The sequence below is a fragment of the Terrapene carolina genome, unplaced genomic scaffold (genome assembly GCF_002925995.2).
Source record: "Terrapene carolina triunguis isolate 2854851 unplaced genomic scaffold, T_m_triunguis-2.0 Scaffold194, whole genome shotgun sequence".
In the NCBI taxonomy this organism is placed as follows: Eukaryota; Metazoa; Chordata; order Testudines; family Emydidae; genus Terrapene; species Terrapene triunguis.
In genome coordinates this window covers 453,602-481,517 of record NW_020664545.1, presented here as the reverse complement: position 1 = coordinate 481,517, position 27,916 = coordinate 453,602, and the positions used below count along the sequence as shown (strand labels likewise).

At 43.7% G+C, this 27,916-nt stretch overlaps 1 protein-coding gene across 1 annotated transcript; it reads right to left on the bottom strand.

Moving 5' to 3' along the window:
- Window positions 1–21: 21 nt before the first annotated feature.
- SIN3B (SIN3 transcription regulator family member B) lies at window positions 22–27,916 on the bottom strand (the record flags this gene model as incomplete). Its single annotated transcript, XM_024194211.2, has 18 exons — window positions 22–2,798; window positions 3,173–3,377; window positions 3,910–4,004; window positions 4,325–4,417; window positions 5,620–5,793; window positions 6,605–6,774; window positions 7,389–7,983; window positions 8,359–8,542; window positions 11,514–11,752; window positions 13,090–13,206; window positions 14,907–15,114; window positions 15,715–15,833; window positions 16,243–16,332; window positions 20,266–20,388; window positions 21,578–21,721; window positions 22,350–22,613; window positions 26,405–26,558; window positions 27,804–27,916. Coding segments are annotated over 18 exons (3,318 nt in total), but the record flags the coding sequence as incomplete, so codon positions are not given.

Genomic DNA, 27,916 nt, shown 5'->3' with positions numbered 1-27,916 from the left:
AGAGAACTCAGTGAGAGCTGCTGACTTTTAAAATCAATATTTTATTTTACTTGAATGTGCAAATAAATATTAAAAAAAAACTACATTCAAAGAGCTGGCAAAGCAATTACAAGCCCCAAAGCAAAGATCCTTCAAAAAAATGGAAGAACAAACTTTCTTTAATCAATTTCATGCTAGAAGATAGACAGCGTTCAAATGCTGAAATCTCAAACGTTAGCAGGCCGCTCTCAAACACATTGGCACCACCCACTTGTTTCATTCACATCATTTGCTACTATCACATTTGAGACAATAGTGCTGTAAAGGATGAAATTCTCACTTAATCCATTCAGATTATAAATTAAGGTTTACAAAATAAGGATGCTTAAAAATACCTGAAGTACACTTAAAAATGTTGGGGAGACTGACCAGGGTCCATGCGTGTATTAGCCTTACGCACCCTGGGAGACTTAGAATCAATTGCATTTTAAGCCACAAGTTGCAAGCTACTTTCTAGTAAACATTTGTCTGTATCACAAAACCATAACAAAATTTGGCACAGTTGGTCATCTCTGCTTGGGACAGCAGAGTGTTGAACAGGACTGAGGTGCATTTGTAGAGCTGTGTAGAGGCAAAAGAGGATGTTGCACTAGTCAGATCTATCCTAACCTCTTACAGAACTCCATCCCTTACCTAAAACAAGTCAAGGGCTTTGAAAAAAACCTTCATATCATTTCTGCCACTGGCATCAGTTGAGCCCTGGACAATGAGAATCTGGGTTCATGGTACAAAGCGCACTGCTGGCAATGGATGTGCATGTGGCCACAAATGCCAAACGGTCACAGATTATCTTGCAAAAAAGAAACAACTGGTACAGTTTTAGGTCAAATGTGCACAAATGGCCCATTTCTTCTGCTGTCAAGTGAGACAACTGCAAAACCAAATGCAGTACAATGGGGTAAACACAGCACGACTCCCATAGGCTGCTACTTGGGTCCAGCAGAAATTATAACCATAAAAACCAAACCACAGAAACAAACACATTAGGGGGTCCAATTCCCCCCCAAAGGCCAGGAGACCTTGGAGTCAGGGCTGAAAAGAAGCTAGATTTGCCTCATGACACCACGTATTTTACACAGGATTATGTGCTATTCCCAGGCTCCTGCAATACACAAGTGAAGTGAGGATGGGGCTGCAGGGCTGCCTTGACTCTGAACTTTCTGGTCCTTTTGCTAGGTTTAAGTCAGAAGACGAATGTAGAGTTCTGTGTGGTTCGGAGCATGGTGGGTGGGTGGGTGGTGTTTTTTTTTGAGGGGGGGGCAGAGTTCAGGAGGAAGTGCAGAAAGTGTCAATGGAATAGCTTGTCTACACTGCTTAAGCCTGGACAGAATCCTCCTCTGAATACACATTTCTGTGCGTCACTGCAAAAGAGAGCATCTGTACAGACATCAGCAAAAGAGCAGCATCTAGGAAACCTTCCAAGCCAATGCAAACATGCTTTAAGAGCTCCATCTACTGATCCACTTTGTAAGTGTTATTATCCCAGCAGTACTAAGATATGTGTCTGCAACATACAGTCTCCAGAGGCTGTCAATCAGCATGCAAAACACAAACAAAAAACCCAGACCTCCTCATGGATTTTATTCCAGCTTCAAGCAGTTCCTGAAATGAGAAGGCAGGATATTGCAGCATGACACCGTTTTATAAAGATTGACAGGGGATCCAATACAGAATTCTCTGCGGAGGCAGAGAATGTGCCCGGGCTCACTTGCTCAGCAATGCAGCCCATGGAGCCATTTCTGATTAGCGCCTGTTCTGAAACCCTTAGCCAATCTAGCTGTTTTAAAATTCGAGGGTCTCATTTCCCTCGATGTCTCAAGATTTGGCATTTCCTCACCACAGCAGCAGTAATGCACGCGGCATTCATAGCTTCATTCGTATAAACAGATAACGCAATTGAGTACCCGCACCCATGGCAAAGCCAGTGATCTGTGCCGAGTGCTCTGGGCCCACTGGCCCTGAGGGGTTATATTAAGAAGTTCTGCAGACTGAGGCATGGCATGAAATGCAGAGGGACATGAAACATTAAACACTTCAAAAAGAGGAAGCAGCTGCCAGTGTCAGCTCTAGCACCCATCATGCTCTACACTGGCTAGAGCATGCAGCCCCCTCAGCCACCCTGCAAGCAGCCAGGCCAGCGTGCCCTGTCCCTCCAACGCAGCAGCCATTGGCAGCTCTTCTGGAGCTGAGCGCTTGGCACCCCCCAAGTAGCCAGCCCACATTGCTCAGCCTTTCCCACGCCGGCTACCTTGTGGTAGGCTGAAGCTAGAAAGCTACTGTACAGAGTGGCAATGCTAAGAGCCCTCTTCCAGGAATGGCTTTAGCTCTCTTCACGATGACATAGCTGGAGGATTACACTGCGAGGAGACAATTCTATGCCATATGGAAAATACATCATAACCCAAAGTAAAATGCTGTTTGGATAAATATCATTAATACATACATTGCATTCCCACCACTATTCTCAGAGTAAAAGTGTTTTGCCGGTAAAGCTCCTGCTTGGCATGGTCACGTGGATGAGTCTCTGCTCATGGTGAGGCTGGACGGCGACTGTACTGGACTCTGTATCTATTCACGGGGACCCCATGGACATTCACCGTCTCACAAGTTGTTTTGCACGGGACCATGTCCTCGTCCTCATCGCCCATGAGCCAGTCTTGAACCAGTTCTGCTGCCTCCACTGTAACATTCTCTTCTAGCCACCTGCTGTGCCACTCTTCAAACTGTTGGTGGTGCTTGAGCAGAACCATGGGCTGCACCTGAGACAAGGACAGTAAAGGTCACTGAAAGGCTCATAGGGGAGAAGGTTAAATCTTCAGCTCTCTGGACACTTGAGACATTCATGCTTTAAAACAACCAGAGAAGCACATATCCCTTATACCTGCCTCTAGAGGCTTCTGCTTCTTAAATGGAACTATCCTCCTGTGCAGCTTGCATGGTAAAGCTATGGCCAGGAAACTAAACTATACAGCATTTACCAATTCCTTTGCTATTTCAGCCAATGTGGAGATGTAACTCCAGGGAGCAGTCTGTAGGAATTCAGCCACGAGACTCCTGTCACTGCAGGTCTCGCAGCTCAAGTTCCCCATCTCTGCCAGTGCCTGAGCTGTTGAGAGAATAACAGGACATGCACCTGCTTGGCTCGGGAGAGAGTACCACGCCTGTACATGTAATCCTCAGAGTTCATGATGAACATCATTTTGTGGGTGTTGAGCCTGAACCTGCAGTCCATGTTGCATGCACTCTCCACCCCGATCAGCCTCTTCCAGGAACTCTTCACTTCACTCCGTAGAGCTCTCACTTGCTTGCATTGCCACTTGCGGAATTTTTTAAGGTTCCTAGGACAAAACCAAGTATTATGAAGTAATTTAAAATCCCTGGCTATTCAACTTCCACCCTCCTAGTCACTAAAGATCAGAGCATGAAATTCACATTCCTATGCCTGGCTCTTCCCAGGAACTTTGCTTCCAGACCATCCCCTTACCCCCAAGGTTGGCACACTTTTGTGATGAAGTGCAGAAGGGATTAGGCCTTAAATTCCCCCCCAAAAGAGGGACTGCTTAGAAGACAGTCCTACTCTCTTCTCCTTATTGTACACTCTGTAGTCTGTGAAAACCTGAGTGCTGCCCTCAATGCCCTTGTGCAGAGCGCCACACACTGGCTGCAAACCTGCACCCCAGACTATCTGTATTTCTCTGGAACGGTGTGTACAGTATATTGGTTTTGAGTTGCTAGGGATGGAAAGTGCAAGAGAAATAAAATTTTAAGGGACTCTTCCACACAGGAATAGAACCAAAATAATCTCAACACACAGGGCAGCAGCAGAACCAGCTGTTGTGGGCAAGACACCAGGGAAAGGGGAGAGCTCACCTTTGCAGAAAGACCGGTTTCAGTAAGAAGCCATCGTTCTGGTTGTTTGGGACGCCCTCCACCCCAACGTACTGTTCCATGTAGTTAGCCAAGTGCTATACAAGAAAGACCGTTTCCAAGTCATATCTCCCCAGTCAGAATAAACTCAGTTGCCCTAATAGTGTATTTCTAGGCTGCTTTTAAAGCTGCCTGTACCTAACCCAACCACCCTGAGCCAATTTGCGTTTAAATCCACTTCTGTATCAGCAGCCTCTATATCAAGGACACACAGTCCTCCACATGCTCTACCCCAAGTACACTCAATGTCCTGGGAAAGCCTGTCCCACAATTTGGAGTGAAATGGAAGAGAACATTCCTGGCAGCCTCCTTTGTCAGTGGCACAGAGGTGACTCCATAGTCCTTGCACCTTAATTACCTGAACCTCCATAGGGTCTTCTGTTTGGGTTTCTTCTGTGTCTAGTAGCTCGATGGTCATTATCACCTGCCCTTTCCTCTGAAGAAACATTACCTGTAAGGAAGTGAGACACAGGGGACGTCACCTGCAGCCTCCAGAGCTGGGCAGGAGCCCAGATCAGTGTGCTGAATTTTCATGGAAATTCAGCTGAACATGACAGATTGGAGAAGAGGTGAATATACAACATGGCACCCTGATGCTTGACCACACACAAACCTAGGCTCAGTTCTTGCTACCACTTTCTCCGTTCCTCTACACTGTGTCCTTGGGGATTTCAATACCACCTTTATGCAGATGTTCCTTCAAGCTCTGCCCTCCCCCACTCACCCTGGGTGTTCCCTCCTTCTGTGAAACCTGCTCCTCTGCCTGCCCCATCACCCTTGGCACAGTAACTCCTCAAACTTAATACATCAAAACAAAGCTCCATCCTTCCTTCCAGTCCTCCTCCTGACCCTTCGCCCTCCAATACTGCTAATTGCTCCACTATCCTCCTCACCACCCTGATGTTATATCAGGCTTCTCTCACACTTGCTCATGCCTGTCCAAACTGTTGCCAAATGCTGCCTGTCCTTCCTCTACAGGACTTTCCTCTTAATTCGATCTTTATTATTAGAACCACGCTCCAAAGCTTTGATTAACACCTGTGCTGGCTACTATAAGCACCATCTCTTCCCTCTGCCTCCCCACCAGTCCCCCTGGAACTAACCTCCTGGGCCCTCTGCAAAGATGCCTTAAGACTCCATCCTTCCACATTCAAATCCTTCCTTGAAATTCACTGTCCACAAAGCCTCCAAACTCTAACCCTAGCACTGAAACTCACCACGCCCTTTTGGACTTGCCTAGGTCTGAGTGCAGCCAGCATTCATGCTGTGCTGAGAGGGCAGAAGCCCTCTCCTTGCCCACTGCCCTGTCAGGAAAGAGCTTTGTCTTTTTATTTGCCTCCAAAGTGCCACATGCCCCCATGGAACTATCTGAAAAGTAATATATTCACTCAATGGCTTCCTGCGTGTCTGAATAGGAGCAAACTCTCTGGCAGGCGCCTGGTCACAGCCTCCTTGGCTAGGAGCTACAAAGATAGGAAAACTCCCCAGCCATCTGATCCAAGAGATAAATTAAACTCCCCTGGCCCTAAGTAACAGGATTCGGCTCATCTCTTGGGAGCTAGGCTATCAGGAGAGCATCAGACTGCTGCTGTCTGCACCACCCCAGTCTGGTTCCCCTCTGCTGCGGGTAATTCCCCTGAAGCAAGCTCTCACCTTGAAGCAGTTCTCATCTGCCATGCAGCGCTCAGCCTTCCACTGATAGCTGGTCTCCTTGGCTGCCCGGACACACCTGGAGGATAGGTTGCCTCCAGCAGCACCTCGCTTTCTCTCACTTAAGTAGAGCTCTACAACCTTCAGGCAGATATCATCACTCACAAGATGGTGAAGCTATTATCAAGAGAAAAGGGAGTCAGCAAGTTTCTAGCAAGAGTGTTACATACACTGGTGCAACCCACACTACTCCCTTACCTCTGCCCCCCGCTCCCATTTTGCAATGAATGTAACAGAGGGAGCAAGGGGCAGTCAAGTCAAAGCATTTGTTTAAACATCTAATTGCTAAAGTGGTAATGGAGAGCTTGATAATTTAGTGAGTGTGAATCGTCTAACTCAACTCGTAATCAGAGCTTCCCAATGGCTCTGGTGGGGACAGTCAAGTGTCACCAGCAGAGAAATCAATGGGATGTGTAGTTCTAAGTTAACTGGCCATAGGAATTTCAGCTCACAAACTGCATTTTCTCCTGTTTTTACCAATAGTTGTTTCCTTTGACTATTTCCTCTGCCTTTTTTCCCCACCACCTACTAACAGTTGTATAAACACCTCAGGAGAAATCTTGGCTTCTTATGTTTTCAGGATACCTTGTAACCCTAATGGTACTATATAAACCAAAGAGGGAATACTGAAGCTTACAGAAGCTGCAAGTCCACAGGCCTAGATTTTCAAATGCCAATTCCTTTAAACTGTGATACTCAGGGTTTTTAAGCTAGGGAGAGACGGGGAGGGAAACGGAGAGCTGAATGCCTGTCTCACCAGGAGATACATTCCAAGTGTCACTCTAAGGTGAAGTTCCTCTTCACCTTTACCCTGACCTTTGCGAGCTCTCTCATACACACAGACAGACCTGTTTATCAATAGGACAAGGAGGGGTTGTCCACTAACTGCGCTGTGGAAGCACTAAGAGACGATTTGAGAGACAATTACCTGACGGACAATATTCTGCACCAGCTTGTCCATGGTGAAGCCGATGTAGGCGTGGATAGTGAACATCTCCCTCAGAGTGTCCTCGTACTGCGTGGGGTCAATGTTCCCATCCAGCAAACTTCTCACCATATCCAAGAATGCTGGGTAGTATTCCTCCAACTCCACCTCACCTGGGCAGGAGAAAACAGCAGTCACTGCACACAAGAGGCAGAGGGTGGCCCCGAGACAGGGGACAGAAGAGATAACTGTGCTCTAGATCTAGGACATTTGGCACCAAGAATATTTTTAGACACAAGCAAGACACTTCAAGTGCAGCACCAACCACATCTTTCAAGATGCCACTGACAGCACACAGAAGACCCCATGAGAACAGTGTGACTATCTGAAATGGTCACTGGGGCAGTGCCTGACTCAACTCTCACACGTGTATGTATTTTAAATGTAAGCAACAAACTCCAAGACACTTCATAGCAGTGTTTTCCCATGTTCTAGAAATACCTACATAGAAGACATAAGGTATATATCGAACAACAGCCAATGGGCTTGAAGAGGTCTAAATGAACAAAAATGTGTCCCTTGGCTTGTAAGTTATCCCCTAACTATCCTGGTTAATACATGCAGGTAACATTAGTTATGAATCCATAATTCTCAGACACTGGAGAGGTCTCAGTATCTATATTCCTCATATTCATGCCAGCTGGTCTCAGTCATTGCAAGTGGCCTCTGCATAAGGCACTCAGAATGCTAACAGCAAAATAATTTCCAGACTGCAGAATGCTCTTACTTGGTTGTTTCAATCTCAGTTCCATGGCTGGATCATTGGACTTTTCTTTCCTTCCCTCACAGAGGAGTTTCTCCCTCTCCTTTTCAGTCCGATACTCTAGAAGCTGCTTCTGAGCCTGACGATAAATCTTTAAGAGCCTTGAGCAGAGAGTCTGGTGAAGACGGAGGAAGAAATACCAATTATTATTGGCAAAGAACAGACTATAAACATCGTCCAGAGTTTTGTGAGGCTCAGCAACAGCGGCATCACGGAATCCAGCTTTCTCCTCCAGAGGGCTGCTTGGAGGCCCAGGCACATGTTTCTTTCGTAGCTCAGGAGCATCCAGGTTCTGTCCCTGATGGTTTTCTCGATCCTCATCAGTCGACTCTTCAGAAATACTGGGGTCAGGGAGCTGAGAGAAAAACAGCTCCGGTACAAAGCGATGCACTATTTGCCGAATGGTGGCCTGATCTTCCTTCTGGATAGTGGGCTGTCGTTTCACATAGTAGCTAATGAGTGAAGCTGCATCTTCTAGAATCTGTTTATCCTCATAGATGAAGATGAGGTGAGGCTCATTCGTGGTGGCACTTCTCCCCTCTGAATGCTGCTCCTGATGCTGTAATCAAGAGACAAACAAGTAAGATCCTTCCAATCCATTCTCAAGAGCCATTCCCACCACAACACACACACAAAGATCAGCCAAGTGTTAATGGCTAGGCTGGGGGACAGAGGAGGAAAGGGGATATTTATGGGATTACATATGCTATTTCTCTTACATTTTTATCTACAAGTTATATATATTTTCAAGCATTCTTCTCACCCACTCTTGTCATCTTAAATTATGAGCTCTTCAGGGTAGGGATGGTATCTTCCTCTATGTTTGTACAGCGCTTCCCACAACAGGGACCCAATTCTGATCTGAACTTCTGGGCATTACCGTAATACAGAACAATATAAACAGACAGGATCGATTGTTTGTTAACATATACACCTCATCGTAGACGCTCTCAATCTCATTCAGCAAGCTCTTGGAGCGCAGGGCTTTGGTGTCATTTTGTTTGAAGTTGACAGCCTGGTGGTCAAGGGACTTTAAGTACGCCTTCTCATACTGCTCCCGCCAGATCTTGTTGAAGCCCTGCTGGGCTTCCCGCCATTCCTCCTCTTTTGCTTTCAACCTGCATAATGCAGAACAGACAATTTGAAAACCATACCACAGAAATTCACACACAATGTTTTAAAAGCAGCCTGCTGAGACACAGCAAGACTTTCAGTATTCCCAGGGGAAAAGAAAAACAAACAAAAAAACTTTGGTGAATGGTTATGGCTGGGAATATAAAATACTGTAGTTTAAAAAACCTCTTAAGTGCCAGAAGCTCAGGCAATCCACAGTAGAGATGCCTACGCCTGTAGCCTGATTTGGGGTGGGTTAGTAGGTAAGTCTCTTGCATGACAGCTAAACTTACTTTTAATATAAAATCTATAAATCTAATACATCAAATACTGATTTTATAAGAAAGATATATTTATACAGACAAGCCGATTAATCCTTAGGGCTACACACCTTAACTCTGCCCTCCTTTTTCTGGAACAATTTTCTCGGGTCCTAGGAGATCTCCATCTAACCGTCTCTGTCTTAAATACAACAATTCCATCTGACCAGGCAGATATGCTGGGAAGTGGAAATGGCTCAGAAGTGAGGGGCAGAGCTAAATTTTCCTCACAGGCACTAAAGAAGCTGTCACAGAGCAGGGTCCAGGAACAGAGCAGGGTGTTGTGTGAAGATGCCATAGATGGCTGTTGTCCCAAGCTGCTGGCTGCCAGAAGCCAGGATTCAGAACAGGAGACTTGGCAGCTGGGGATGGGGGAAGTTAAAAGCTCACGCACCAGGGAGAGAACAATTGGAGGGTGGGACTGATTTTCATAGAATATCAGGGTTGGATGGACCTCAGGAGGTATCTAGTCCAACCCCTTGCTCAAAGCAGGACCAATCCCCAACTAAATCATCCCAGCCACGGCTTTGTCAAGCCTGACCTTAAAAACCTCTAAGGAAGGAGATTCTATCGCCTCCCTAGGTAACCCATTCCAGTGCTTCACCAACCTCCTAGTGAAAAAGTTTTTCCTAATATCCAACCTAAACCTCCCCCAACTTGAGACCGTTACTCCTTGTTCTGTCATCTGGTACCACTGAGAACAGTCTAGATCCATCCTCTTTGGAACCTCCTTTCAGGTAGTTGAAAGCAGCTATCAAATCCCCCCTCATTCTTCTCTTCTGCAGACTAAACAATCCCAGTTCCCTCAGCCTCTCCTCATAAGTCATCTGCTCCAGCCCCCTAATCATTTTTGTTGCCCTCCGCTGGACTCTTTCCAATTTTTCCACATCCTTCTTGTAGTGTGGGGCCCAAAACTGGACACAGTACTCCCGATGAGGCCTCACCAATGCAGAATAGAGGGGAATGATCACGTCCCTCAGTCTGCTGGCAATGCTTATACAGCCCAAAATGCCGTTAGCCTTCTTGGCAACAAGGGCACACTGTCGACTCATATCCAGCTTCTTGTCCACTGTAACCCCTAGGTCCTTTTCTGCAGAACTGCTGCCTAGCCACTCAGTCCCTAGTCTGTAGCAGTGCATGGGATTCTTCCGTCCTAAGTGCAGGACTCTGCACTTGTCCTTGCTGAACCTCATCAGATTTCTTTTGGCCCAATCCTCTAATTTGTCTAGGTCCCTCTGTATCCTATCCCTACCATCCAGCGTATCTACCACTCCTCCCAGTTTAGTGTCATCTGCAAACTTGCTGAGGGTGCAGTCCACACCCTCCTCCAGATCATTAATGAAGATATTGAACAAAACCGACCCCAGGACTGACCCTTGGGGCACTCAGCTTGATACCGTATTTTCTCTCTTTTTAAAATACATGCTGAACAGCTTAATTTTAATTGTAATTTTAAAGGGAAAAATCAACATGAGATGCCCACGCCTAGCAAGCAGAGGCTCTTTGGAGAAAAATGGCGATAAAAACCTGCTGTTAAAAATGTAAGTTGAGATTATATGGCACTAGTTATGTAACGGTCATTGGACCTGTAACAGTGCTGTACCACATGCAGAGATCACCTCTAACAACAACACACCCTTGGAATCCGCTGGTTCTCAGTGAAGATTAATCCATAAAGAGGTTTTTCAGTTATGACTGGACAAAAAAAATTAGAACTTTCAAAAAAAGGCATACACCCCCTCACCCCCACTATTCCAAAATCTCATTCAAAATGACACGTCCAATTAACCTCATATTTTCAAAAAATAAAATCCTCCCTTCCTCTAAGTGGGACTAAGAGAAGTTTTAGTGCCGAAAGGAACTTTTCTCAGCAAGCCGGGGATGAGCATAACCCTAACAAAGGAGCCCCTCTCACGGCTCCATTACAGAGCAATACAGTGTGCAAGTGTGAAGAATTCACAAGGTTGAGGGTGAAACAGTTGATTGTCATGCACTAGAAACTGTATTATAGACTGAATTAAAAAAACATACATGTTAATACCAAAGGTATCTGAAACCTTTTACACGATTACTTAGCTTTTCAATTAAACTATAAGCATTTTTTATATAATGCTTCCTACAAAGAGAGGATTTGAAAAAAGTTTAATTTTAAAATGTATTTGTAGATGTCTACATTAATACTGAAAGCTATCTGAGAAGGAATCCTAGCTGAAACCAAACAATGGCAAAGCCCCACAGAACTAAAGGAATAGCTTGGTTTACTTATAAAATGAATGGAAAACCAATTTAACATTTTTCATGGCAGGAGAAGCAGGGATCTTGTTACAGTTATCCCCATATTACACAATCATCACAAAGTTTGTGGTGGGCTATTTTCTACTGAAACATACATACTGTTACTGCAAGAGCAACAGTGCATTGTCATAATTTGCATTGTTTAAGCTGTTCTCAGATGGGGCTAAGAGAGTCAGCTAATATCTTTGTGACCTATTATATTGAAGTGATTTTGTAAAGATATTCCATTAATTGCTCACCTCTGTCCTGCGTTAGAATCCTACGAGATGAAAATAGGTAATTAACTTCTGAAACAACAAGCTTTCAAAGACTACATTAGCTAATTAGATAGAAATGATACGTGAACCCAAGAAAGAGTTACCTTTTTAAAACTACAGGGACAGCAGTAACCGGATTTTTCTTAAGACTCTCAATGATTTCTGGTGCTTTATCACCATAGATACGGTAGATGGCTCTGCGCTGGATCACTTCCGACGTTCCTCCCAAGCAATCATCCAATCGGAATTTCTCCTGATCCTCTTGAGACATCCGAGACAGCTTTTTCTGAACACTCTCCAACACGCGTATTGTGGCCAGATTGGTTTCCAAGACAACATCCAACTGTTAAAGTTCACAAACGATATAACAACGTAAGAAAGGATTCAGCAGCTGGTCTCTGCTCTCTTCTTCTATGCTCAGATCTGTACTTGTATTTCAGTGTCCACTGGCTAGGAGTCACGGGCTCCAGTGAGGATTCTCACTAGGTGGAGCGCTCCGACAGTACTTTCAATTGTAAAATTGGCCCACAGATTTCCTTAAGGGCTATTTTCTGCTGCATTTGCCCTTGGCAAAGCAGGGTCCTATGATGCAGTTGACATCATATCTGGTTTAGAGAGAGATTGTGCTTAGAAATAAAATCCTCTACACCAAAAGCAATATTTAAAGCTACAGCACATGCAAGAGTACCAGCAGGGGCACCTCTGAGCCCTGCATGAAAAGGAGAGTACGTAAAGCTCTTGAAACCTTTCCCTCCCGTGATACACACAGTGGCATTATGGTGTTCGTGCCTCCTCCCCCCAGGCTGGAGAAGTACAAAGCAATCACCACTACTGGGGAGAAGTGTGAAATGGTTAACTTTGGAGAAAAGCAGCCTTGGGAAAGCAAGCCCACACTAAAGCTAAAGTAGAAAGAAGGGGAGGGACTGACACAGCAAGAAGAGTTAACTAATAAATTGAGCCCTGCTCAGATACAAAATTTGTATCCGCATCTGATCTGCAATCCACAAAAATGACCTGTGGATATCCACATCCGCAGATATCAACAGATTTGCAGGGCTTTAGATATAAAATTTGGATCTGTATCTATCCACAATCCACAAAAATGGTCCACGGATATAAAGCAGATATCCCCGGATTTTCAGGGCTCTACTAATAAAGCGTTCAGCATTTGGCTATTGACTATAAATAAGGCTCAGATTTTGTCTCAGATATTTTTAGTAAAAATCACGGACAATAAACAAAAATTCATGGAAGCCCATGACTTGTCCATGATTTTACTAGAAATATCCGTGAAATGGGAAAGGAGGGGGTCCATCACCCACAGCGGCTGGGGGCTCTGTGATACCCCCACCGCCGGGCTGCAGCGGGAAGACCCCCTTGCCACCTGCTACAGCTGGGCTGCTACAGGGCGTCCCCTCGCCACCTGGGAGCTCTGGGGGTCCCTGCTTCCCACCAGCTAGGAGCTGCTGGGGGCCCTCTGCCAGCAGTGGTTGAGAACTGTGGGGCTGCCTGCTGACAGCTCCAACCCCAGGGAAGAAAATGTCACGGAGGTCTCAGAAAGTCACGGTTTCTGTGACTTCCGTGACGTAAACATAGCCTTAACTATAAATAATTTCAAGGCTCTTGGTCACATGAACAGGAGACCAAGTTGCAAAGTTCTAAGTTGAACAGCAGAACCACCTCAAATCGTTCGTCCTCACAGCGATGCAGCTGCTCCTCATAGGGAGTCTTCTTTGAGCTGACAAATGTAGAGTCTTCAGACCAGGATGGAAACGAGACCCAGGTGTCATTTAACACCTACAATAGAGTCAAAGACAACAGTCTACAGTGTCCTATAAAATAGGACCTGTTCCTGAGGACCTGGTAGGACCTCTACAAGGGAAAATATAAAGTAGTATATTAACAGTGTTTCTATCAGCAGGTAGCTAGCTAGGTATTTCTGCCAATGAACTGTGCCAGAATTTTAAAATGTCAGTGTTGACCATTTCTCAGACATTGTGCATGTGAACAGTTGCACCCAGACATTGTTCAAAAGATTTCTAAGGTGTCCTTTGCTGCTGTTTCATAAAGGAGGAAGAGATGTTTGTCTGTAATAGTCAGCTACTGGTGATAATGGAGACAAAAATGCCAGTGCCACGGAGGGTGGGAGGGTTGCTCTATTAAACCCAACTCCCACTGTCTGCCAAGATGCTCTGACTCAGAATGCTCCTTTATAACAAAAGGCAGCAAGTGCTTCACAAACTGGTAAGCAAAACCTACAGGGTTCACTTCCCCTATCACTAGGGCCCTACCAAATTCACGGTCCATTTTGGTCAATTTCAAAGTCATAGGATTTTTAAAATTGTAAATTTCATGATTTCAGCTATTTAAATCTGAACTTTCAGTGTTGTAATTGTAAGGGTCCTGACCGGAAAAAGTGAGTGAGTGTGAGAGTGAGTGAGTGTGTGTGTTACTGCTACCCTTACTTCTGCTGCCTTCAAAGCTGGGTAGTTGGAGAGCGGCAGCTGCTGGCCGGGATCCCAGCTCTGAAGGCAGAGCTGCCGCCAGCAGCAGCACAGAAGTAAGGGTGGCATGATATGGTATTGTCGCCTTACTTCTGTGCTGCTACTGGCAGGGTGCTGTCTTCAGAGCTGGACACCCAGCTAACGGCCACCACTCTCTGGCCACCTAGCTCTGAAGACAGCGCAGAAGTAAGGGTGGCAATACCATGACCCCCTGCCTAAAATAACCTTGTGACCCCCCCTGCAACTTCCTTTTGGGTCAGGACCCCCAATTTGAGAAAACGCTGCTCTACCCCGTGAAATCTGTATAGTATAAGGTAAAAGCACACAAAAGACCAGATTTCACGGTCTGTGACGCGTTTTTCATGGCTGTGAATTTGGTAGGGCCCTATCTATCACTGAACACAGCCAACTTTGAATGACCCCATACTAGAATTGTACCCTGCTTACACAGGATATTTTTTTTAGGCTTTGCCTCAAAATTTGCTTTTTGGTGACTTGCTGGTCTACTATGCTACAAAGTCTGTCTTCATACCTGGTGCTGAAAAACTCATTTTATGCTGTGAAATAAAACGTCTCTCCCCCATTCCCGCTGCCCCTTCTACCTATCATCAAAGACAAGGAGTGGGTCCACAAATAAGTTGTACCAGTTTAATGAAAGGTGTGATTTTATACTGATTTAGTTAAACCAGAGCAACTTTATGTGTGGCACTCTTATCTCCATATAAACCTGATTTATAGCAGTTTAGCTCAGATTAGCAAATTTACAGGTGCAACCTAAACGGACATAAGCAGTTTTAAACCAGTATAATAGCCTACATACAAAAGTTGCACCAGTTTAAACAAAGTGATTTAAGTTAAATTGGTGCAATGTCCATGTTTCAGAGAAGCCCTAAATCATCATAAGAAAGCAGTATGTGGAGGGCACTGACTAGCCTGCTTTGGGAAAGGCTGTCATTGCAGACCGGGGATTCAATGGTATTAAGCTTGGAGTACCTCCTTGCAAATGGCCGTTCTTCCGCTGCATTTTGGCTGCTGATAGGTTTTTGGAAGAGCCCGGTAACTGGATCCTATGCGTTTGCAGGAAGCATAATCAATTTCCCGACTCATTCCATCCCCAGATCGGTCACTCAGCGGAGAAGCAAATGAAAGCTCTTTCACTCCAAGGAAGGATTTGAACTGTGCAAAGAGTTCTGGGAATTTCCTTAAAAAATGAACAGACATACGTGAGTAATTATATTCCACATCATCACATTCTGTCTGTTTTGTCCATTAAGTATTAATTACTTTCTTCACCATCTCTTATATTTCATACAGACCATGGTCAAAACTAAACTGAAAGCTAGGACTTTCTTGACACAGCCCTAAGAACTCCCTCTCCATAATGTTATCTGCTTTAATCAATCACTCTGCTTAAGGCTCTTTTCAACCATCCTCTTGGTGGAGGGCTAGAGAGAACTCCCTTCAGAATCCCATCAATACCACTCCTTAACCTGCTGAAGGAGTCTTTGTTCATTGCAGTAAGACACTCTCCCTTCTCTTGGAGGGCTAACAGCTCAATTGGCCTCCATCAGGTACCGCTATTTGCCTGTTTTATAGCATTGTTCTAAGACTTTATGGACTAAAAGTTGTGTCAGATTTTATTTCTCCTCTGTCTGAATGATTCCTAAAATTTTGGCATTGCTAACCCAGAAGAAACCTTTGACTTCATAAGGTTTTAATGTTGAAGCATGAGAGAAAAAGTGACATAGCAAATGTTTAAAAGGTACACCCTACATGTCACTGGAAAGACAAGTTCACTTACCCTAAAAATGGGGTGACTAGCTGGAGAAGCTCTGAGCCTGACACTAGCTCCTGATTGAAGAGTGCTATACAGCGGAGGAAGTTCTCATACACTTCCTGACTCTTCAGTACCCTGCGCACCTGGCAGAGAGAGGGAAAATAAAAACTCTCATATCATTTGTATACTAGCTTTATTTTTATGCTGATATTTTAAAGGGTCTAAGCCTTTTTGCACAGAGCCAATAAATTCATATGCTCATCGGAACCTTGGAAGCAGCATGCATACAGAAGTGCCCTGTTATAAACAGTAGTTTAGTAACAGGATTTACACTACTATGAGGTTCACAATTGCTGAGAAGCAGAGAAAACACACACAAGAAGATACTAGTATGCGTTTCCCTCAGGGTCCTCCCAAAACTCCTCCATTTGTTAGGAAACTGTTACTTAATGGACTCTACTATACCATAGAGGGAGTCGTAGAATACCAGTCAATTGCTACCTATCCGATTGAAAGCAAGACCATGCCACAGGACGAGGCCAGATCACTGACCTTATCGAAGAAAGAAAACTCCTGCAACGTTCCATATTTTCCCACTGTCGCAACTGACAGATCTTTGGTACCTCGCAGTTTCATTTTCTTCTGTTGAAAAAGTTCGATATTTTTAGTTCAGTGGTTTTGATTCAAATACCAGCAATTTCCATTTTACTGAACTGTAACTACCCCTTGCTCTGAGCCTTTATTCCAAAAAATCACAAACTAGCTTTGCCACATCACACCCTCCATGGAGGTCTGTATCAATGACCCCGAGCAAAAACAAAACAGGTTTGCACGACAGGTAAATGATAGGGTATAATCCTGCAGGAAACAGCAAGTTATTCAAGGGGAGAGGCCCAATTCAGTCCTTCTATCAAGTCCTCATTTTCCTGATACTTAGCACTTATATGTAACTTTATATTGTATCAAGGGACAATGCACTTGTCCAAACAGTTTTCAACTTCCCTTTGTTAAGTGTCTTCAACACCATTTCCCTGCCCCCATTATTTATTTAAAAAATAAGGATTCTTTTACTTTCCCCTTCATGTTTGGCACTAGTCCTTTAAGAGGAAAGAGGACAGTGCACCTATGACTTGTCAACTGACTCCTAATGGGATTTTATGAGAGTGCACATGGGCCATATCAATGGGGGAAATGCCTGTGGACAGACAGAGAGAAGGCAGTTGAGAGTTGCCTGGGAGTCAGGAGACTGGAGGTGGTGTCTGGGCAAAGTTGCATAAAGCAAGAAGCTCTCTGCAGACTCTCCATAGCAAGAGGGTGAAACTGTCAGGAAGCTAGTGGAGAAACGAGCCCGATGATGTTCCTGCACCAGAGAGTGATGGGCACAGAAGGCTGGAGAGGGCTGAAGGCGGAGTGCAGCAGCGGGAGATGCCTGCTGGCTCTCTGGGGTCGGGAGTTGAAGCCAGAGAAGGCTGAAGACTGGGGTCAAGGCATGGTGATATCTGGAATTTTACTGGTGAGGTGAGTGTGGTGAGAGATTCTAAGGATAAGAATGGCCATACTGGGTCAGACCAATGGTCCATCTAGCCCAGTATTCTGTCTTCCAACAGCAGCCAATGCCAGATGCTTCAGAGGGAGCGAACAGGGCAATTATTGAGTGATCCATCCCCGTTATGTTCAGTCGCAGCATCTGGCAGTCAGAGGTTTGGGGACACCCAAAGCATGGGGTTGTGTCCCTAATCATCTTGGCTAATAGCCATTGATGGACCTATCCTCCATGAACTGATCTAATTCTTTTTTGAACCTAGTTATACTTCTGTCTTTCACATCCCCTGGCAATGAGTTCCACAGGTTGACTGTGCAATGTGTTAAGTACTTTCTTTTCTTTTAAACCTGCTACCTATTAATTTCATTGTGTGACCCCTAGTTTTTGTATTACATGAAGGGGTAAATAATACTTCCCTATTCACTTTCTCCACACCAGTCATGATTTTATAGACCTCTATACCATCCCCCACTTAGTTGTCTCTCTTCCAAATTGAACAGTCACAGACTTTTTAATCTATCCTTGTATGGACGTTGTTCCACACCCCTTACCATTTTTGCTGCCCTTCTCTGTACCTTTTCCAATTTCAATATATCTCTTTTGAGATGGGGCAACCAGAACTGCACACAGTATTCAAAGTGTGGGCATACCATAGATTTATATAGTGGCATTATGGTATTTCCTATCTTACTATCTATCCCCTTCCTAATGGTTCCTAGCATTATATTAGCTTTTTGACCACCACTGCATACAGAATGATGTTTTCAGAGAACTATCTACAAATGACTCCCAAGATCTCATTCTTGAATGGTAAAGGTAATCTAGAACCCATCAGTTTGTATGGATAGTTATGATTATTTTTCTCCAGGTGCGCTACTTTGCGCTTATCAGCACTAAATTTCATCAGCCATTTTGTTGTCCAGTTGCCCGATTTTATAAGATCCCTCTCTAACTCTCTGCAGTCAGCTTTGGACTTAGCTATCTTGAGTAATTTTGTACCGGCTGCAAACTTTTGTCAGCTCACTGTTCACCTCTTTTTCCAGATCATTTATGAATATGTTGAATAGCACTGGTCACAGTAAAGATACTTTGGGAACCCCGCTATCTACTGCTCTCCATTATGAAAACTGACCATTTATTCCAATCCTTTGTTTCTTATCTTTTAACCAATTACTGATCCATGAGAGGACCTTCGCTCTTATCCCATGACAGCTTACTATGCTTTAGAGCCTTTGGTGAGGGACCTTGTCAAAGGCTTTCTGAAAATTTAAGTACATTATATCAACTACATTACCCTTGTCCACATGCTTGTTGACACCCTCAAAGAATTCTGATAGATTGGTGAGGCATGATTTCCCGTTACAAAAGCCATGTTGACTCTTCCTCACCATATTGTCTTTATCTGTGTGTGAGAATTCTGTTCTTTACTATCATTTCAACCAATCTGCCTGGTAACTGAAGTTAGGTTTATGAGGCTTTAATTACCTGGATTGTATCTGGAGTTTTTTTTTTTTTTGTAAATCAGTGTTACATGAGCTATCCTCCAGTTATCTGGTCCAGAGGCTGATTTAAGCAAGAGAGTACATACCACAGTTAGTAGTTCTGCAATTTCATATTTGAGTTCCTTCAGAACTCTTCGGTGAATACCATCTGGTCCTGGTGACTTATTACTGTTTAATCTAGCAATTTGTTCCACAACCTTCTCTACTGACACCTCAGTCTGGGACAGTTCCTCAACCTTTGTCACCTAAAAAGAAAGGCTTAGGTGTGGGAATCTCCCTCACATTCTCTGCAGTGAACACTGGTACAAATAATTCATTTAGTTTCTCCACAATGGCCTTGTCTTCCTTGAGTGCTCCTTTAGCACCCTAATTGTCCAGTGGCTCCACTGATTTGCAGGCTTCCTGCTTCTGATTTACTTTAAAAAAAAAAAAATTGCTGTCAGTTTTTGTATCTTTTGTTAGTTGCTCTTCAAATTCTTTTTTGGTCTGCCTAATTATACTTTTACCCTTGACTTTCCAGAGTTTAACACCTTTCCATTTTCCTCACTAGGATTTGACTTCTAGTTTTTAAAGAATGCCTTTTTGCCTCTAGCCACTTCTTTTACTCAGTTGTTTACCCATGGTGGCAGTTTTGGGTCCTTTTTTTAAAATGGGCCATGCATTAGGTTTGAGCCTTTATTATGGTGTTTTAAAATAACTTCCATGCAGTTTGCAGGCATTTCACGCTTCTGGCTGTTCCTTTTAATTTCCATTTAATTAGCTTCCTCATTTTTGTGTAGTTCCCTTATTTGAAGTTAAATGCTGCCATGGTGAGTTTCTTTGGCATTTTATCCCCCTACAAGGATCTTAAATTTAATTACATGATGATCACTATTACTGAATGGCTCTGTTGTATTCACCTCTTGAACCAGATCCTGCATTCCATGTAGGATTAACTCAAAAATTGCCTCACCTCTTGTGGGTTCCAGGACTGGCTGCTCCAGGAAGCAGTCATTTAATGAGTCTAGAAATTTTATTTCTGTATCCCCTTCCAAGGTGACATATACTCAGTCAATATGAGGACAGTTGAAATAGCCCATTATTATTGCATTTTCTGCCTTTGTAAGCCTCTCTAATCCCCCTGGGCACTTCACAGTCACCATCACCATCCTGGTCAGGTGGCTGGTAATATACTCCTACTCTTATAATGCAAGCATGGAATTTCTATCCAGAGAGATTCTATGGATCTACTTAATGTACTGTCCGGACTATGGCTGTGGGACTTGTTATGATTTATGTATACAGGACTTTAGTAATTAACCCTGAAAGGGCTACATATACTTAAGGCCTATTTCTGGGGACTCTGACGGGAAAACTGAGGCATCCATGGCTGTCATACCATGGCCTGGCACTGGAGGGCACCCAGCTGAGGCTGCCCTATGACACGCTCTTAGTAGAATTTGAAAGTTGAGAGCAATTATCTCATACAGCACAGGTTATAGCAATGCCTAAGTATGAAAACAGTACACATGTCTGTTTGCAACAAGATACCTTTGCTGGGCTGGGAACAGGACGCAGCAGTAGTGGTCTGGATCGCTTTTTACTATGTTCCAGATTTTTTTCATGATCAGTTTTCTGGACACTGTTCATTTCACATGGCCCATTTCCTGTGAACTAAATTAAAGACAATGTTTTCAATTTGCTCTTATTAGTTCCTCAGAAATAGAGAACCCCATTTATCTGAACAGACTAGAGGACATGAGATTTCACTAAACGAGTTACCTAGCTATAAAGAACAAATAGTGAGAGCATAGTTCAAACACTGATAGTCAGTTTTTCTATAACAATATTTTGCAGTGATGTAGCACCACTACACATATCACATACAAGCACAACCCATTGGAATAGCAAGAATTAACCCCTTAAAAAAATTTAATACTGAATGTTAGTTCTTTAGTAAGACATTAAGTTATATTCAATTGTTTCAGCTCTACATACAGCTACAAGGCTAGTTTGAAAATCTTGAGAAGGACCCAGTGGTAGGATCTTAACAGGGCCCTGGAGTGAAACAGGCATCAGAAGGATCGATAAGATTTGTGCTAGAGCTGTTCCAAGGGTCAAATCTTTCTCCACATCTCTGGAATTTCAAAGATTTTTTTATCCCTAAAGTTTTTTCATTCAGTATTAAGGATTTAGTAGAGTAGAAATTCCAAGAGCAGGAAACGAGGACAACATTCATTTGACTTTCCCAGCCATAGGGGAGATGCTGCAAGAGCAGTCAGATGATGTCGTGGTGACAGAGAAAGTCACAGGAAAAAGTGACAGCCCACCAAATAATGGTTTTAACCACATGGATCTCTGTGGACCACCAAAATAATCCCCTCCAATTTAGACATGGCCTATTTGGCATCCAAAGGTAGCTTGTTTTCACCCAGTACTCTATCACAAGATACCCCTCAAAGGGGCTCTACTCTCCCCAAGGCAGAAGGCTCAGAGCATACTTTTTTGGGGGGCAGAGATTTTTTAGCTGTTGCCAATAGCACCACAGAGCAGCAACTTCTAAGAATTTACACATCGCTGTTTACTATCTGTTCCATCTCAGGAGACTGGTTATCTCTACTGTGCTTTGTCCAACTGCTCTGAGAGAAAGGTACACAGACGCTCCACCAAATCAACCCTTCTCTCAGTCTCTTCACCCTGATGCACTCTCTCCCAGCCCAGATCTCAGTCCTGCAGGGGCAAATAACTTTATTCTTTAGGGTATTTATTCAGACATTATGCAGATTATCCAACTAGAACATAAACACAGAGTAGACTGTCACACTGTTCTATCTTTTTTGCCTTATACTACCAAAACACATACCAAAGATCTTTTAGCCTCAGGGAGAAACTGTCCAAACTCAGAGAGTAGATCCTCCTGTCCCCTGAAGAGATTTGCTACTTCAGTAAACACTTCTTCCTCCGACATGCCTCGAAAGGGTCGGCCTTTAGTGTTCAGCTGTTCTTTCTGCCAATTTACAGAGAAACATTAAACAAACTGTTACAGTAATGCACTTCAGTTAGCAAGGAAACTGGAACAGACAACCCACTGTATTCATGAGTCAAATACAGGAAAAAGCTTTAGATAATTATCAGCTGGCCTAGCATTCTTGTAGCAGCACAACGTGCTACCACGTAGGGTATCCAAGGTTGGCGTCCTAGACCTCAGGGCTCAGCAGTCAATTATCAAACTGTTGTCCTTCCGTGGGCATGCAGATCTAATCACTGCACTCAGTTAGCAGATACAAAGCATTTAAAAATAGAACATTAGTAATGGTAAAAGAAAATCACCTAGCTTAAAACAAAAAATACTTTCTGTACAGCTTCAATCAGTTGTCTCTCTTTTCAAACCGAAGCCTGTAGCACCACCACATTACTGAGATGACAAGCATTTGACAGACCCTAAGCATTCCCTATCCACATACAAAGCCTATGCTTAAGAATTTCTCAGTGCCACATTTGTCTGAGAGAGGCTGAAGTTGGGGGAGATTTATAAATCACAATAAAACAGTACTGTGCGAACAAATTTAATTTAACATTGCAGGTTCAAACAGCCACAATACTGACCCATGATATCTTATTTGCCAGAACTCTACCTGGTAAGTGTGAAGAATTTCTAAGAATGATCTGTAGATTTCAGGATGGTCAAGAAAACGGGTTTTGATCTTATTCACGTAACTTATTGCATTATTGAACTCTACAGAATCAGATTCCAAGGAGATTTGAGATTTATCTTCTTTGTATGGAAGTTGCTGCCGGAAGTCTTCAGAGCAGTCACTGTGGTTGTGGGAATTCTCCTGGCAATAATGTAACAATAACCCACCACCCGGGTGAGCACTTGGAACAGGCTCTGAAGACACCTAGTGATAGAAGTAATGCAAGCTGGTGACTCCAATAAAAAGAGACGTACAACATGTTCATTAAAATTATCATGCATATTTACAAACTGTTCAGTTAGGGAAAGGTTAATTGCACAGTAAAAGATTTAACTGACCCATAAATTTCTTGACCTCTTTTACTAAGACGATCAATTAGAAACCATTAGCCATAGTGCTAAACTCTCACTTCTCTTTCCATTTAAGTCCAACATTGCTTTTAAAGAGCTCTTCCCATCATACCTATTTGAGAACAGAGCTTCAGACAAATGTTTACAGTACCTGAAAGTCTTAAACGTAATTATTCAGAGGATTTTCACATCTGATGCACCCCACTGTATGAACATTACTGAGACTTCACTTTTGAAGCTTCAACTTTGATCATTTATAACAAAGGCCAACATTAACCAGCTAAACTTCAAGACTCTTGTTTTATTTACAGACACTTATGTTTGAAGGGAAAATGGGTTTGGATTGCACTCTGCAGTTTGCTAGCCTTTATCAGGGTGACTGGTAGATATCCCCAACACTTACTTAATTCTCCAGATCTCTTAAAGATTATTGCTCCATACTTTTGGACACTTACAGAATAAAAGAAATTGTTGTATATACTTGACTGTGTTTGCAAAGACTCATGGGCTGTTGTAGTTCAGTTTTGGTATATTTTGGTTATTGACTTGTTTGGTGTATGAAGTATGTTGAACATACATTCTTTACAGAAAAATAATTACAGTGACATAATAAAAAGGAAGTGTTTAAATATGTGATGTAGCAAGAAACAGAGCTATATTTCCTTATTGTAACAGCCCCTATAAAATAACTTAAAAAGAGTCTCAATACCGAGAACATCTCCTTCACAGCCAAGCCCTGTCCTGCCACACCAGTCAAAGGCTTTCTAAGTCCCTCTTTTCACTAATGGATAAAGGTAAGTTCTGAGAGCTCCTAGTAGTGCAGCTATACCATGACGTTGCATAGCAGACAGTCTGATGTACGTTACTGAGTGTCTAAATTTTCAGGAAAAATCGCTGTTTTAAAATAGGCCAATGACCAACCAATGACAGTTGAACTTCTTGCTTGCAGTTTACAGATGTCAATCAGTGGACAGAAACTTAACAGCTCCTAGCAGTCAAGCTCATTGGAATCTGTATTCATAAAATTTGGTCAATTGTAGTGCCATGCAGACTCTATGCCACCTCTTGCTTACGATACTGCCTGAAAGCCACTTTTCTAAGCAATTGAGCATTACAAGCAATTTGTTTCGGTCCAATTTTACCTTTGATTTCTTAATAGCTTCTAGGACAGAGGTGGGCAAACTACGGCCCTCGGGCCACTTCCGGCCTGCGGGACCATCCTGCCCGGCCCTTGAGCTCCCGTCCAGGGAGGCTAGCCCCCGGCCCCTCCCCTGCTGTCCCTCCTCCCCCGCAGCCTCAACTTGCCGCACAGGGAGCATGGCTGGCTCTGGGCAGGCGGCGCAGCTGGCTCCAGCCAGACGGCGCGGCTGCCAGTCCTGCCACTCTGAGCAGCATGGTAAGAGGGCAGGGAGGGAGTTGGATAAGGGGCAGAGTGTCCCAGGGGGCAGTCAGGGAGCGGTTGGATGGGGCGGAGGTTCTGTGGGGGCGGTTGGATAGGCGTGGGAGTCCTGGGGGCCTGTCAGGGGTCGGGGATGTGGATAGGGGTTGGGGCAGTCAGGGGACAGGGGTGGTTGGATAGGGGGTGGGGTTCCTGGGGCGGGGGGTCCCGGGAGGGGGCAGTCAGGGGACAAGGAGTGGGGGGGTTGGATGGGTCGGGGGTTGGAAGTGGGAGGGGGCAGATAGGGAGGCACAGTCTTCCCTACCCGGCCCTCCATACAGTTTCACAATCCTGATGTGGCCCTCGGGCTAAAAAGTTTGTCCACCCCTGTTATAGGAGCATATGGTTCCTTGGTCCCAGGCTGACCAAAACCACATTAACTAGCTATGGAAGAAGTGTCCATTTGTAGCTGATTCCAAGAGAAACTCAAAATATGTTAAATACAGGAACCATCTCTGATAAGGAGATTCACAGAAAGGGCCTTGTAGATAACCTCTGAAAGTATTTTTTCCAGTTGCAAGTCTCAGTTGTCCACAAACCCTTGTATTTCCACACCACAGGGTAATTTTGCTTCAGGATCCAGCGAGCAAAACGAGTTTCCTGTAAGTCTCTGAACATCTGAAGGCATTTTCAGCACAATAAGGCCAAACTTCATCATTAGATTCTCACACACTGTTCTTTGTGTTCTTTTATCAAAGGGTGAGTGCCTTCTCAGGTCCAGTTTTCATGAACAATTCTTCCACCAGAGCTAGACTCATAAATCAAGGGATTTTCAAATGTTGTACCTGGACCCAATGGCAATGATCTTGACAAAGAAACACAAAGTACTCAAAATTCAATGACCAAATGTCCATGAAAAAACAGACAAGCCACCACTGCTTCTGCTCTTCTGTTTTCATTCTTCCCTCAACAGTAACTGACTCATTAATGCTTGTGACTGTCACTCCATTATCCTCTGCACTTTAGAAAGTAGTGATGCCAAGAACATACAAAACACTCTGTACTAACATTGCTTTATTCCGCAGGAATTGTAGATTTAAAGAAACACGTTCAACAGTAGAGCTCTCAGAAATGCCAAGTTTCTGAGTGATAGAGAGATCAAAGAACATGAGAGCTGAAAGACTAGCAGGTGGCAGAGATTAGAGTTAAAACCAGAGGCTTCTGAACAAAATTCAGCTAAGATTTTTAAGTTTCAAACTCTGCAACTGTGAAAATAGATGCAAAGTCTGGTATGATTCTATCTACGTTCTAATGCTACATCCATCACAGCTGTATCTGAACACTTGGATAATAAGATTGGGACTTTTCAGCTTGGAAAAGAGACGACTAAGGGGGGATATGATAGAGGTCTATAAAATCCTATTGGTGTGGAGAAAGTAAATAAGTGTTATTTACTCCTCCTAATACAAGAACAAGGGGTCATTAAATGAAATTAATAGGCAGCACGTTTAAAACGAACAAAAGGAAGTATTTCTTCACACAATGCATAGTCAGCCTGTGGAACTCCTTGCTCAAGGATGTTGTGAAGGCCAAGACAATAACAGGGTTCAAAAAAGAACTAGATAAATTCATAGAGGATAGAAAGGTCAGGATGGGCAGAGATGGTGACCCTAGCCTCTGTTTGCCAGAATCTGGAAATCGGTGACAGGCGATGGATGACTGGATGATTACCTGTTCTGTTCATTCTCTCTGGGACACCTGACACTGGTTGCTATCGGAAGACAGGATACTGGGCTAGATGGACCTTTGGTCTGACCCAGTATGGCAATTCTTATGATACAAATGAATAACATGTAAAAATTTGTGTTCTGTGCAGGCATCTTAATGGGAATGTGGAAATATGATCTTTTCAAACATGTTTTTCAAGTTTAAATTCAAGTGCGATTATAAAGATTCACTAAATAATGTGTGTATACACAGCCAGCCAGCCATGATTTTTAACTTTCTAATTTGATTGAAGTACTGGGCCTGCAGTGGCAACTTGTGTGGGAGCTTCATTTTAATGCAGACTAAAACTATTAAATGTTTCTTAAAGAAATTCTATTCTATTTACATTCTCATACCTATTGCTATGGTATCTGAACAACTTGTAAAACATATTTTCAAACTGTAATAAAGGCAAATCAACTCATCTATTATGCAGACCCTGTATGTCACCTGTAGATACATTATGATTAATTTAAATTAATCCAAGCATTTTAACATACCTGACTAGCCAGTGGCGACTGTATACTTAACTTCCCGTTCTTTGGAATCTCTATTCTGTAGCCCAAAGGGAGGAAAGCATTGAATCCTACAATGAGGTCGGGATGTTCATGAAACAGCTGAGAAACCCGCCTGATTACACCAGGAGTATCAATGCTAGAACCAAGAACAGGCTGTTAACTCCATGTAAGACCTTAAGTCACAAAATAAAAGGTAAGATACAGAAATAGTAAGAACTGCAATAACATTTATTAGCAATCAGGGAATTGGATAGACTTAAACATCAAGATAACATTAACTCCCCTGAAGACAATGATAAACTGTCCAGAGTTTTTGTGGCTTCCTAGAGAAGATTTAGTCACAGCAATTATAATACAGCAGGTTGAATTATTCCAACTCTCTGGGTATGCATGTTCCACAGTAAGAATAGTTCCCCTCCCTGAATCTAAACACTGATCATACAATTTATATATTTTGCAAGGTTAAGGCCAGATGTCCGAAGAAACTCCTTTTCCCATCCTCCCCAGTCTAAAGACTGAACTCTCCAAACGAGGCACACATTAGATTCATTAGCCCCAATACTACAGAACACCAGTGTCTGACCATGACACTATTCTGGACAGTCCATGTCACTTTAAAAGACCAACAGAACTAGTAGGCCCAAATGAAGTGAAAGATTCCCAATCATCAGCAAGCTCCTCCCAAAGTGATGGTTCTGCTTATGGGGCCAGATGGAGACTCAAGGATGTGGATTAGCTGAAGGGGATGTGCCTGCCTTCACTCCTAGTGTTTTGGGTGTTACAAGTTCTGGCTTCTTCACCCCTTTTTAGGATTTGGGTTCCCTGAGTGAGCTGAGTTATAAGATTTATTGTCTTCCTGGAATTATGGCCCTGGGAAATTGTGGGATATTGACTCCATCCGGATGAATGGTGTTGGGATGGGTGCTCTAGAAGCAGATTTGGAACCCTCTTGGGGAGGGGATAATGGACCCCTTTATATCTGGAATTTAATTCTTGCATAATCTCATAGAACCCAAGAAGCATGTTTCCTGCATGAGCTTGGGAAGTGTGATGATCAGATTTTGCTGAAGGTGTGCTGAAAATGGGAACGGAGGCAGGGGAATATTGGGGGGTATTTTATGTGGGGATGAGCAATGAGGAGGTTCTTAAAGGTGGGTGCTGGCATTAAGGTCTGGGGTCCTAAAGAGGAGTGCTAGGAGCAGGAGAATATTCTAGGATACCTGAGAGGAAGGGCACTGTAGGAGTGGGTATTGGACGGGGGGGGGGGGGGGGGGGGGGGGGGTCACCTTACCTCAGACGAAGTGGGTATTTACCCATGAAAGCTTATGCTCCAATACATCTGTTAGTCTTAAAGGTGCCACAGGACTCTCTGTTACCTTACCTCTGGCTCTTGAATTCCTTCATGATCTCCAGGAATCCGTTATAGGTGGCGGGATCACTGCCAAAGCGAATCTTCACCTGGTCCAGGTAGGAGAGTGCATCCTCCACCTGCAG